A 14,396-nucleotide genomic window follows, 5' to 3' on the forward strand; every position below is an offset into this window, starting at 1 on the left:
ACCTTACATGGATAGTTGGTTTTCAAAACATCAGAAATTTACAGAATTGACATGACAAACATTTCTGTATTAATGTTCATTTTGATTAGAGACCTGTCTGCTCCTGACAGCTTCCTATATTGAATTCTAAGAAGAAATGGAGCATCTTTGTAGTTACTCCAGTTGTGGTGAGACAGCCACTAGACAAGAATTGCCTCTTTCCTTCTACAGACAAATTACTGTCCAGAAAAGGACACACTTGCAGAATAGTCGACTGATTATATCTGCCTAGACAGAGTAATCAGCCCTTAATAATTCTGCATCACTAAGGTCTGTCAGATGATCCTGGGCCAGAAGGCGGAAGAATAGATGCTCCAACATTTTGAAGTAGAGGGACTGTCCAGGAGTTCAGAGGTCTCTATAAATTGGCTAAGTTTTAGAAGGTATGCTTCTCACAATTATAGTTAACTCAGTCATTCTGGATTTGTGATTGGGTTGAAAACTTATAGCCTCATAGCCAATCCTGGCTATTTACCTTGAGAGAAAAGATTTGAGTGGATGGTCGTCAGCTGACATTCATTCTAAAGCCAGGTTCAGAACTAAATGTTTTAGTTAGGATAGATGACAGAGGTGCTGGTTAGTCAACAAAAGGATGGACTGGGTATTAGGACTATCTTGTACCTCACTGGTACAAATCGGCATAATTATGCTCTAATTGTATTTTGAGAGAAAAGTTTCATTTTAATAGGAAGGGTGATATGTAGGAGGAGCTAAGGTGGAAGGAGTACTGAGAGGAAGAGAAGGAATAAGAAGAGGAGGAGAAGAAGGAGAGGAGAAGCTAGGTGATGAAAGAGAGAAAGAGGGGGGAGACAGGGAGGCAGATGTTCATGTATCTCCACCAGTCAAAGTTAGTTGATATATCTATGTTGGGTAGTGGGTTACACCTCTGATTGAGCAATACCAAACTTATAAAGCCTATGATTAACACTTTTAAAAATGTATAAATGCAAAATGGAAAAGGGGGCGTAGGATAGGGGTTTTCTAAGGGGGGGGATGAGGAAAGGGGATGGCATCTAAAGTGTAAATAAAATATCTAATAAAAAAAAAAGTTTACACAAAATCCCATCCCAAACAAAGAAGCTACTTGTAATTGATATCTGCTAGGAAAGGGAAAATGTGGCTTTTTTTTTCCAAGGAAGGATCACTGGGTATATTGACCATACTCTAAGACAGTCTATGTCCAGGAATAGTTGGCAAAGACAAAATATATTTTTTGTGCCCCTTCATTTTGTTTTATTGTTTTTGTTTGTTTCATTCATTTTCTCTTTTGAAACTTGCTTTGCCTTTTTGTTTGTTATTATTATTGTTTCTGTATTTTATAGGGACCAGAAAAAAAGAACAGGAGTTGGTAGAGGGGAAATATGTTCCAAATATAATTTATAAAATATTTAAAATATAAAATCAAAAATTACCTTATTATATACAGCATTTTATGTTATTGATGTGTTCATATTAGGGTAAAGCAGGTGTTTAAAGTATATTTAATACAAGTTTATCTCAGCTTCAAAGGAAAAAGCTGATTATTTCTTTTTTGTACATTGATAGGTAAAAAATTTCCCAACTTCAGTCATAAGTCTGAAGTTAGATGACCAAAATCAAGAACAACTACTTTCTTCCCTAAGCACATGTTAACCCTCCCAAGAGTAGTATCATGTCACCATCACTAACCTCAGAAGTAAACAAGTACTTTAAAAATTGTTCTATTATAGTAAACCTTGGCTAAATTCTTCTTAACTCTCTAATCTATAGTCTGTAAATGTTCAAAGCAAGCAGTTCATATTTTGCTCCCTGAAAATTTTTACTACAAAATATTGTGAACTCTAACATGTTCTGCCATTATTTCCAAGAAGTTGCTGCTATCTTCTGAATTCCACAAGCACTTGTTCTTATTTGCACATAGAACTCCACAGACAAGCATGCATAAATAAAAATATAGTTTTTACAAATAAAGGAAATATGATATGCATACACATTAATGTATGTACAAAACATGTTATGTGAAATTAACCAGTCACAGAAAAAGAAGTATCATATGTTCTCTTTCATTCATGGAAATAAAAAAACTCCTGGCCTGAAAGTAGAATTACGAAGATTGCAAAAGAGTACAGAGAAGAAGAGGAAGAATTATGGTTGGCTATGAACATTTCATGGTATGTGGATTCACCATGTAGAAACAGTGAGAAATTGTATGTATGATTAACACCAGCTTAAAAGTGAAAACAAGTATATTTAAAATAAAGAAAAGAGTTCCTCATAAATCCGTATTTAAACTAGTGCTTTAATACATTACATTTGTTTTGCCTGATTTTGAAAAGTTATTAAATCAGTATTCATTCTGCTTTATAGGGGTGAGGAAAAACAGAAGAAACTACCTTTTTAAAATATTTAATATAATACATTTTTAAATATATATTTAAAATAATATATATTTAATATTTAAAAATCATTTCTTAGATTATTGTTTAGAAAATTAGCCAATGATTGCCCTGAACAAAATTTTCTGGTGCTTTCTCACATGTTAATTGTAGACTATTTACCTACCATAAATTGCAAAAATTAGGTTTCCTTTTTCCTAAACCTTCATCACTCATACAGGCATTTAAAAATAGCTCTTTTTTTCTCTAGTCATTCAGTCTAGTTAAATATAGCAGTATTCTTTAGAAAAGAATTTCAAACAATTAGTTTGTAGTCTGTCACTGTTACTATGCTATGAAAATCTGTCTTTCAATATTTAAAATTAGTTTACTTTTATACTACTTTTTTTGTACTCTCCTTGAACCCTAAACTCATCAACAAAACCAGATAACAAACAAGAGATTTACCTCTCTCTGAACAATTATGATTGTATCTCAATTCAAAACCTGAAGAGATTTATTAAAGTTTGACATATAGTTAAATAATTATAAGTAGTATGTGGGATTTCCAGAATCCTCTGTTTTTCTATTTCTTTTACTTGAAATAAAAATACAGTGAGTTAACACTAATTCAGCAAGTCTCTAATAGCGATATTTTATCTTTAGTTTTAAATAGCAGTGATAGTTTTAGAGAGATACTACTTTTCACCTAATGTGGTACAAATATTTAAATAGTGATCATTTGGTAGGTCATCCATTGCCTTTTATTTCCTGCACTGTTTTACATATGTATACACAATTAGTTTTTAAAATATTTCTTATAAATGTTTCTTTTAAAATTCCACATACAGAGTCAGGAAATTGAACAGAGTTGTGTAGCAAAAGGGTAGGGTGGGGAACTGGGGGTAGTAACCAGAAAGACCCAGATGGCAGAAAAGCAAGACTCTGAGGACCCAACAGGGATGACATTAGCTGAAATGTCCAAACAAAGGGAGGCAGAACCTGTAAAGACAATATCCAGAGGTTAGGTACAGCTCTGGATAGAGGAATGGGGACACCCACCCTTCTCAAAAATATTAATCCAGAATTGCTCCTGCTAAAGGAAATATAGGGACAAAGAGTGGATTAGAGACTGAAGGAAAGGCCATTCGGAAACTAGGGATCCATCCTACATGCAGACACCAAACCCAGACACTATTACTGATACCAACAAGTGCTTGTTGATAGGAGCCTAATATAGCTGTCTTCTGAGAGGTTCTGCCCGATCATGACCAATACAGATGTGTATATTGGCAGCTAACCATCGGACTAAGCACAGCAAACCCAGTGGAGAAGTTAGGGGAAGGACTAAAGGAGTTGAAGGGGTTTGCAACCCCATAGGAAGAACAATAATATAAACCAACCAAACTTCCCCAGAGCTACTAGGGACTAAACTACCAACTAAAGACTACAGGAGAAGAGACCCATGATTCCAGTTGCATGTAGCAGAGGATGGCATTATTTGGCATCAATGGGAGGGGAGACTCTTGGTCCTGTGAATGCTTAATGACCCAGCATAGGGTAATGCTAGGTGGTAAGACATGACTGGGTGGGTGGCTGGGTAGGGAGGGGAATACCCTCATAGAAGCAGGAGAAAGTGGGTATGGGATAGGGGGATTTCAGAGGGAAAACTGAGAAGGGGTAACATTTGAAATGTAAATAAATAAAGAATAAGATAAATATTTCATGTCAGAAGTTTATCTACCCAGTTTTGCCTCCCTTAATAATATCCTGCTTAGTACTAGAAGAGAGTGGACAAAAAGCATTTATCTCTTCAAATTGTTTCCAAAAGCTTGGATTACTCTTTCACTGATGTTTATTACTAAAATATAATCAAAGAAAGGAGAGCTGAGATCTATAAAAAGGTATTCAGACATTTGATATTACTAAAGATTATAACAGGTAGACTTTTATTCTGCAACTATAGTAGAATCTTGACCAACTGAAGGCATGAATAATTCAGCATGGCTTTGAAAGACTGAAGATAGAGGTATTTAAGCATTTAGCATAAACATTAGCTACCTTTCTCACTGTTGTGACAACATCCTTGACAAAAAAACAATTTGATGAAAGATTTATTTTTGCTTGTGTTTGAAGGAAAAGTTCAATCTTATAAGCAAAAGCACAGGGATGAGAGCATGAGTCACCTGGCCACATGGAATCCAAGGTCAGAAGTGTAGTGGATACTTACTGTAGCAACATTTGCTTTTTCTATCTCCAGTTGGAGACTACCCCCAACCCATGGGATGCTGCCTCCTATATTTAAGTGTGTCTCCAACTTGAGTTCAACTTCTCTGGACACACTCTTGTACAGATGCTCAGAGAGAGGTTGCACTAGGGACCCAATGTCCCATAAAGTTGACAATCAAGACTGTTGCACTAGATTATTAGTTAAGACCTATTGAATTAGAAAAAGGTAATATAATAAAGGTTAATAATATTTACAAAAAATCCATGAAAATCAGAGGATACTTTTCTCTAGGAGTAAATATAAACTAGTAAGTTAATATCATTTTAAATACATTTTATACAATTTTATTATTCCTGAGCATGTTGCATTCAATAATAACTATAATTTCAATATTTATTAATATAACAGACCATTTCATATAATCATAGAAATGAAACTATAAAATAAATTTAAGAATATATTTTAGATTACATTCAAGGGTTATTGTAAGCTTAATTTTACAGAATGACTTAGGCATGGATTGCAGGAGGATTCAGTGAGCCACCACTTCTAAGTAAGTTGGAATTTATAAGCATTGCCTTGACTGTAGTCTATTACTTATGTGCTATTTTTATATTTTATCCTGAGTATAGACATGAGGCTGTTTTACTGTGTAGAGTAGCATGAAAGAATGGTTATATGTTATAATAGTTGAAAGTATGACTTCTAGATTGATTGCCAAGTTTACATTCTGGCTTTTAAACTTACCAGGTATGAGAGCTTGCATATGTTACTTAACTTTTGTTCATCTTACTTTTCCATTTGTTAAACAAGAAATAATAATAAAAATTACTTTATAGGGCTATGGAACTATGAAATGAACTGAAATAGCAATGGTTTATAGCATGAAAAATGATTGTATGTTATAATAGTTAAACTATGACCTCTAGCTTGATTGCCACGTTTATAGGCTGGCTTGTAAACTTACCAGGTATGTGAGCTTGCATATGTTACTTAACTTCTGTTCATCTTACATTTCCACTTGTTAACACAAATAATAATAATACTTACTTAATAGGGCTATGGAACTATGAAATAGATTGAAATAGCAATGTTTATATCTGAATACAAAGATCCTTATATCAGCATTACTAGATGTTAGAAAAGATGACCTTGAAGCTAAACATAATGGTACAAATGTGTAGTCCCAGTACTGGAGAGGGTAAGGTAGGATAATTAGGACTTCAAGGCCACTTTAAGCTACTTAGTGACTTCAAGGCCATCCAGGGATAAATGAATATGTATCTCAAAGAAGGAAAGCTATATGCCCACATGAAATCTGTTAATATGTACATGTGTCCAGGGCTGACAACTTGGAACTGGATAAACTGTGTAAAAGCTTATCTTCAAGGAAACTGAATTTCCCTCTCTCAGCCACAGTTGCCTACTTGTGGCTCTAGATATTGTGGCAGGAGCTTGTGGAATATCCCATGTCTATATTACCCTCTCAACTTATGTTGTAATAACATTCTTGTTTAGGCAACTGTATTGTTGAAAGTTTATCAGTTCATTTTCCTTGTCATGTATAGGAAACTCTATTTAGCAAAAGTCATCCTAGTCCTATGTCTCTTACAATTTCTCTGTCACCTCTTTTGTGATATTTCTTCCCTGAGCCTTAGGTATAGGTGGTATATTGCAGATATATCTACTGAGGTTGAGTACCTGATGGACATCTAGGCCGTTGTTATTATCTTTGGTTGCCTCCATAAACCTGAAGACACCATTGGTGAAAACACCACAAAGAGAAAGAAGCAATAGATAATCCTAGCCATCTTTAACCTCTACAAGCCACAATGACATATCAAGTAATATATTTACCAATGATACAATAGTGGCATAGCAACATTTTTATCTTGCACTTGGGTTCCACAGTTAAGTTAACATACTGTCTTGCAGAGGACCTGTTCAGTTGCCAGTGTGTTAGGTGGCTTGCCACCACATGTAACTCAATTTCCAGAAGATTCGGATGAACATCTGCATTCACACTCATAGATATAAACACACACATATACATACTTTAAAACCTTAAAAACAAAATGTTGAGTGAGTCTATAGATAGCAAACCCAAAGGTTTCTCATGCTGCTAACGTCCTGGAGCTTGGAGCACAGTGGGAAAGGGATCTGTAGGGAAATGATTAATCCACTAATGGGCTGTTCTTTAAAGTAACAGACTGGATTTCGCATCTGCATTATGATATACAGGCCCACTTTCCATTTAGTGACCCATCCTTTGTTTTCTCTCAGATCTCACTTTGTCTGTATAATCTTAATCTTACCTTTTTTTTTTTTTTTTGAGACAGTTTCTCTGTGTAGTCCTGGCTGTCCTGAAATTTACTCTGTAGACCAGGCTGATCTTGAACTCATAGAGATCCACAGACCTCTGCATTCCAACTGCTGGGATTAAAGGCACATGCCAACATCACCTGGCAATCTTATCTTTCTTTCTGGAGATGTTTAGGCTAGAGCATACTTTAGCTTGTTATTTACAGTGATGCAACAGTGTGATAGAATCAGTTTGATTCTGCCAACTACTGAAATGCAGCCATAGTCCAGGAACAGAGAGATGGCTCAGTGGGCAGGACCATTTGCTACTGAGACTGAAGAACTGATCTTGCATAGTAAAGGGAGATAACAGAATCCCATAGTGTCCTCTGACGTCTACATGCATTCCAAAGCATGCATGCGCCAACCCCTATTAATTCATATGGAAAAAAAATGTAGACAGTGAGGACTAAGGATGTATCTCAGCTGTGAGCATGAATGCTGAGCATCCCGAAGCCCTGAGTTTGCTCTCCAGCATCACATAAGGAAACTAATGACAGGAGGATGAGTTCAAGGTTCCTTGGCTATATAGCAAGTTCAAAAAAAAAAATGAAAATAAAAATAAAAAAATCGGTGCCAGCCTAGTAATTCCAGAGTTGGAATGTGGCAGCAGGAGGATCAAGAGTTCAAAGGCAGTTACACACACACATATATATATGTGTGTATTCATATATATATATATATATATATATATATATATATATATATATATACATATATATACATATATATATACATATGTGTGTGTATATATCTATATATATAATTTGTTCAGAGACTGAAAGTTTTCACGAAAATAAATATGAAAACTCATTTTGGGTTGAATATCCCACCCACTTAAAATGTAAAATGTGATTATAATGTTTTATAGAAAGATATTCTTTATTTCCTCTTTGTCTCTTGATAAACTTGAAATTCTCAATTTCTAAATATTATGAGGATCAAACCTCATTGTGACATTAGCTAAGATCTACTATATATTCATTTTGAAATATACAAGTACAGATGTAACATAAATGTATAGTTGAACAATATTTCTCCTAATAAATTTATTTTCAATTTTTGCCAGTAGTTTCTTAACATTACCACTCCTCTCACTATCTTTTGGGACATTTAATTTTCATCTGTCATAAGAACAAACCCCACATACTCATATAATTAATAGTGTCTTAAAACATCTCAAATGAGAGTTTGTATATAATTTTTTCCCAGATCCTTTAACCGTGAGCAAATTCAATTCCTATTTTATTTTACCCAATGGCCATGTAGCATCTGAAGGGAAAATACACCTGTGTGGTCCCTGTGAGTCCTGTGCAGGCATTATCATTATTTGAGCTAATATTTTGTGTGTTTTCATTCAGCTCAATTTTCTTCAGTGATTTTTTTTTAAATTGCTTTATCTTTTGAAGATTCAAAATAAATGTATGTTTATGTTTGTCTATATTCATGTCTGGGCACTGAATGCATGTCTGGTTCTGAAGGCCAAAACAGAGCATGGAAATACCCTGAAACTAGAATTACAGTGTTGTGAATAGGCATGCATATTTTGGGAAAAGAACCAAGGTCCTCTGAAACAGAGGCAAGTGTTCTTAACCACTGAGTCATATTTCTAGCCTCTATTTATTTATTTCTTAGACTAGTTCTTAAGTAGCCAAAGTTAGACTCACAGAATTTGCTCTCAGGCCAAGGATAACCTTTAATTCCCAACTCTCCTGCCTCCAATATCCAAATGAGTTCTTCAGTAAATTTTTTTGCTGCTGTTAGTGTTCCTGTTGCTGCTCACAGGTTCTTGTTATCTCATCCTGGCCTGTTAAAGAAAACAGCAAATATTTAGATTAACCAGAGTGATATTTAGATCAACTCTGGACAAGAATAATCTCATCATGGAACAGATGGTATCCATTGCTGAGGAAGAGTGAAAGGATGAAGTGGCAGAGGCCTTGATCAGGTTGGCAGCATCTAAGTGAGCAGTTGGCTTCAGCTTTGGATCACAGAAAAAAAAGGACAAAGAGTATAAGAAAGTCATGGAAGAGCCTGCTAAACATTTCTTGCAGTTCCACCAGCTTCATTTTCAGGAGACTTTTTTTTTTTTATAACATCCTTTGGCTTATAAGGTGTGATAAACAAACATGCATTTCAATAAATGCCATAGATTAATAGGTTTCCATGATCTTCTTACCTTCTGCTTATGTTTCAAAAATCTTAATGTTACCAGTACAGTCAGCTCCTCTTATACCTAATCCAGTGTAATTCACTGTAGGGTTTAAGACAAGGACTGGGAGAATGAAATGCCTGCAAGCAAGTCATATTTTAACATAATATGCTTCTGTGTCTTTATTTTTTCATTATGAAAAACACAGAGGAAAGGTGCTAAACTTCTGTAAGAGGGTTTTTTTCTTAGAATTTCTTTCTTTCTTTCTTTCTTTCTTTCTTTCTTTCTTTCTTTCTTTCTTTCTTTCTTTCTTTCTTATTAATCATTCCATTCTTTTATATCTCAAATGATACCCCACTGACTGGTTACTCTCTACACCAAACCCCAATCCCAGATCTGCCCTCCCACTTCCTATATGCCTGTATGAGAGCACTCCCTCACCCACCCACACTCTCATTGCACCTACACTGGGGCAAATACCCTCCCTGGGAACAAGGGGCCCCCCTTTCCATTGAAGAATGATGTACCATTTCAGGTATAAGTTTTAAAGGTTCTGTTATATGTGTTGCCTAGCAGCTACAGAATATATTCATTTTTGCAACCTATGCAGCCACAGAACAAGGCATAGTACCTTTTACTAGCCTTCAGTTAGGCTCTGTCATATAAGTAAATCTGCTCTATAAACTCTTTTATAAAAAGTAATTTTTATATGCTTTGAAAATTCCATATATTTATATAGACTTTAGCAATAGCCATTATACTCCACTACCCTCCAACTTCTGCCCTCTCTTCACCTTATCTCCCTTCCATGTTCATTTTTTTATCTTTTTGTTATCAATAACAGAATGTTCAATTGGTGCTGTCCATATGCACATGCTAACTGGTCTTTCTGACAAACTGCTTTATATTTATGTTTAATCTCATAAATTTGTGCTGCTTTCACCTCAAGTCAGAAATGCTCCTTTCTGCTTTGGATAACAGTTAATGTAGAGAGACTCATAACTCGTCTAAGTGCTGACTATAAATAATTCTGAGTGCTCATCTGTGGATGAGTCACCTATTTTCTAAAGACTCTCGATGAATGAAAAAATCTAAATTAAAAAGGACTGCCACCAACCACGCAGCATACACCAGGTGATAAGATTCCCCCAACAGCAGAGGACTGCTGTGTTTGGGTTCAGTCAAAGAAGATGTACCTAACCCTCAAGAGACTTGAGGCCCCAGGGAGTGGGGAGGTCTGATGGGGTGGGGTGGGGGGTGGGGACATCCTCTTGGAGACCAAGTGGGTGTAGAGTTATGGGATGAGGAAAAGTCAGAGGGTGGACTGGGAGGGGGATAAAATCTGGACTGTAAAAAAAGATTATAGAATAAAAAAAAGGACTGCCTAATGGTACTGATAAAGTAAAAATTTATTTGTTATTTATATCATAACCTAAAGATCAAGTATATTTGATTAGTTATCAGTCAGTTATTATTCATATTTTTCTTTTTTATGTATATGGGAGACAAAATTCTTATTAAGCAAGAATAAAAGGAAATTACTGAACTATATATAAATGGTAGGACCTAGGATGACTAGTACCAAATTTTATGCTCTGAGGCCTAGAAATCTGTAATTCTGTCATTGTTTTGTCACAGTATTTCCTATTATCTTGATGAAAAGCATCTATATGGAGAAATGCCAAATGTAAAATAAAGTACTTTTTTACTTCCAGTGCTTATTATGTTTGCATACTCTATTCCTGGTCCAGTGTACTTTAGTAAAATAGAATTTAGGGGACGTAATACTCTTGCTAGCCTCAACCTCAAATTTTAGGATATGATTCCCTTGAGATCATCTGTGAGTTATGAATGAAAAACAATGTTGCCTATAAGAATAAAACAAGTCATGATACTGTGACATCCTCAAGAGTCATAGTACAGGATAGGCCCTGAGCATGTGAAAGCAGTATCTTTCTGAGTAAGATAATCTCCCTTCTCCCTTCCCAGCTGTTCCCTCCCCTAGTTCAATCCCTTCCCCTTTCCAACATCTGTATTTCCCTCCCATCTTCTTCCCATTTCCTTCTTTCTCACCCTTCTTCTTTCCCTTATCTACTTCCACGTTCCTATTCTTCCTCCCATGTTCTCTTCCTTCTCCCATCCATCCCATTCCTCTTCAATATTTCCACTGGTATCTTCCACTTGAAGAATTACAATCTAGGAAAAATATTAGAATGTTAATAGTTATGCTTATTAATATTTCACTTTCTTCAGTATTCCTTATTTTGATAAGCCATTTTTATAATTAAAAGAAAATGGTAAGTTTATAGCATGGCAGTTTATTTGATATTTACTCAGGGTACAATAAAAGAACATGAAAATGTATCAATTGATAAAATAATTTTTAAAAGGCAAAGTAGAACACATTACGAAGAAAATATGGTTTCTTTAGTTTTCAATTACACAATATACAACGAGTCAAATTTTTAAAATACTATATCATATTTAACACCTTAGTGGTAAACAATACTTTTCCTAATAGAACAATAAATCACATGAACAAATCCACAAAAATCTAATGTGATCCTGAATGACAGTTTAAATATATTCTCATCTTTTTTTCAAGCAACTACATTTCACAATATAATGTTTTGGTTGGTATTATTACTACAATTCTATGGCAAAGTAATGAAGGCACAACTAGTGCAAGCAGATTTAAGTCTTTAGTCTTCTGGGCTGAAAAAAAGAAAGAGAAAACACATGTATATTGGCATTTATAGTGTTGCTTATTCAGGCAAGGATTTCTCTAACAAGTCTGACAATTTTCACAGGTACAATCTAATAGTAACATGACAAAAACTGACTTCACAAAAACCAACACTGTAGCACCAAACAAAACATGCTTTGGAAATTAACAGCAGTTTACATATTTTGAAGAATATTACAGTACAACAGGCAAGATAGAATAAACAGAAGTTTAAGACACTTTTTAGGACATTACCAGGAAAACTGAAAACACCAGACTATAAGGAGTAATAGTGTTCAGGTTATAGGGCAAGTATTCTATCTTATAAGGTTAGGTGACTCTACTTCACTTCTGCTTGCTTGACTTTAAGGATTCTTGCAAAATCTTTCAGCTTGCCCTTTTTACTTGTAGTACTTCCTGTTTCCATAATCTCTGAAGTCGTGGTAGTAGGGATCATTGATTTCTCCTGTGAAGTAATAGATTGACTTCAAGATGACATTATCATGCAACATTTGACCAATCTCAAAGTCCTCATCAAGAATAGCATCTTCTCTTGGTTCCAGCTTTCCAATCAAAGGAATCTCAGGAGGATTGAAGAAATTGAAGAAAGATGCATTCGGAACCACTCTTGGCTGGACTTCAATCTCCCCTGTAATAGCTGGGCGACTCCGGGTGGTTGTCACTGTAACATCTTTTCCTTGTCTCCAATCTATTTTGCAGCCTTTACATTCTTCAATTTCCCATCCCCAAGCAAAGAAAGGGTCGTAGTGATCTGGTTTTGACCTTATTATGTATGTCTTCATCAGGAGCTCATTTCTGAAGTATGGGTTAGGCAGGAAATGAAATTCAAAAGTGTAACCTATAGGCTGGCCAGGGTTGGAGAACTTCAGGCTAACATCAGATAAGAACTTCAAAATGGGTTCATCATACTTTTGAATCATTGGCCCAAGCTTATCAACATTCTTTAAAACAGTCAGCCAGTAGTCAGGAATACCTTTAGGATCTTCTTTCTTGGGTTTTCCCTTTCGAGCCCTTTTAATATTGACTCCTCCTTCAGGCTTTGTCTCAGGAACTCTTTTCTGAGCCTCTCTTACTGGAGCCCTTGATGTAGATTCTTCTGTAGGCTGATCCTTATTTTCTGCAACTGCCTGGGTAGCTTCTTTAAGGTCTTCTTTTTCTTCAGGGGCTGTGTCTATACAATCCGTAGAGTCTGTTTTTTCTTCACCTTTTACCTCAGGAATTTCTTTAGGAGATTCCTGTTCTTCAACTTTATCTTCAGTATCTTCTTTTGGAATTTCTTTTTCTTCAGTTGTCACCTCAGGAGTTTCTTTGGGAGCCCCCTCTTCTGCAACTTTTGCCCCAGGAACTTCTTCTGGGACATCTTTTACTTCTTCCTTCACTTCTGCTTTTTCTTTACAGCTTTCTTCTTCCTCCTCACCCTCTAAGGGTGGCATTTCATTAGGTGTGTCATCCTGCATTTCCTCATCACCACTGAACTCTTCTTCTGAATTCCATTCACACTCTTCTTCTGTGGGCTCATATTCTGCATTTATGATCTGAAAACGCTTATCATATAGAGGCTTATTGAGTTCAGCATACTTTCTTTCAAGATCATGAATTGCCCTTAAGAACAAGGTGTCTACCTTGTCACACTCACTCTGAATATTTCTGAGGGCCTGCACCCGATTTCTTACTGCTTGCGGCAGCTTATCTATGAAATATTTCCCGGAGGAGGGACGTCGCTGGGCCCTTCTGGAAGGCTCAGGTACTCTCTTCTTTTGGCGTAAGTGACTGCCATTGCTGCTGCTGCCACCGCTACCGCTACTGCTGCTACTGCTGCTGCTGCTGCTACTGCTGCTGCTGCTGCTGCTGCAACTAGTAGTACTGCTAGAGCTATTGCTGTCAGATTCATCCCCAGAATCAGCAGCTGCGCTAGCCATCGCCTCTTCAGCAACCCCATGGGCAGCAGGTTCCGTGACCATTTTAGGATCCGCTTCTGCCATACTGCTAGCCCCGTACACCTCTTTAAGGTGGTGACAACAGCAGAGATCGCGCACCCAGAGATGGACAGAAAAGGACTCACGGATGCTCCGGTGGCGGCGGCGGCTGGGGCAGCGGCGGCGGGGTCGAAGGCCCGAGCTGGTCAGGCGGCAGAGACTGCAGCGGCTGCGGCCGGGACCCAGTGGCGGCACGGACTGCAGAGGCTGTGGCAGTGGCGCGGTGGGGGCGGGACCACGGAGGAGGCTTGCAGGAAACCGCAGCAGGGTAAGCAGCAGGGAACCTCAGCTATGAGGCCTGTTAGGCCGCAATGGACCTGTGCCTAGATCTGCCGCAGTCCAATGACGCAGTATCAGACCCAGAACCAGGTCCTGGGTGAGGATGAGCAGCCCCTCCCTTGTTGACAGCCCTCCCATTAAATTCGTTCCCAGGATGCTTTCAGCTCACTCCTCATTTGCTGAGAGGACTTGATTGACTAGTATTGAGTCCAAAGAATGGCCGAAGGCAAACGCCCTTCCTCCCGGCTCCTCCCATCTT

At 36.9% G+C, this 14,396-nt stretch overlaps 1 protein-coding gene across 1 annotated transcript; it reads right to left on the reverse strand.

Moving 5' to 3' along the window:
- Window positions 1-11,434: 11,434 nt before the first annotated feature.
- On the reverse strand, window positions 11,435-14,264 carry Nap1l3 (nucleosome assembly protein 1 like 3). Its single transcript, XM_034486064.2, has one exon. The coding sequence runs from the start codon at window positions 13,862-13,864 to the stop codon at window positions 12,263-12,265; it is 1,602 nt and encodes a 533-aa protein (XP_034341955.1). The 5' UTR covers window positions 13,865-14,264; the 3' UTR covers window positions 11,435-12,262.
- Window positions 14,265-14,396: the final 132 nt, after the last annotated feature.

The sequence above is a fragment of the Arvicanthis niloticus genome, chromosome X, assembly GCF_011762505.2.
Source record: "Arvicanthis niloticus isolate mArvNil1 chromosome X, mArvNil1.pat.X, whole genome shotgun sequence".
Lineage (NCBI taxonomy): Eukaryota > Metazoa > Chordata > Mammalia > Rodentia > Muridae > Arvicanthis > Arvicanthis niloticus.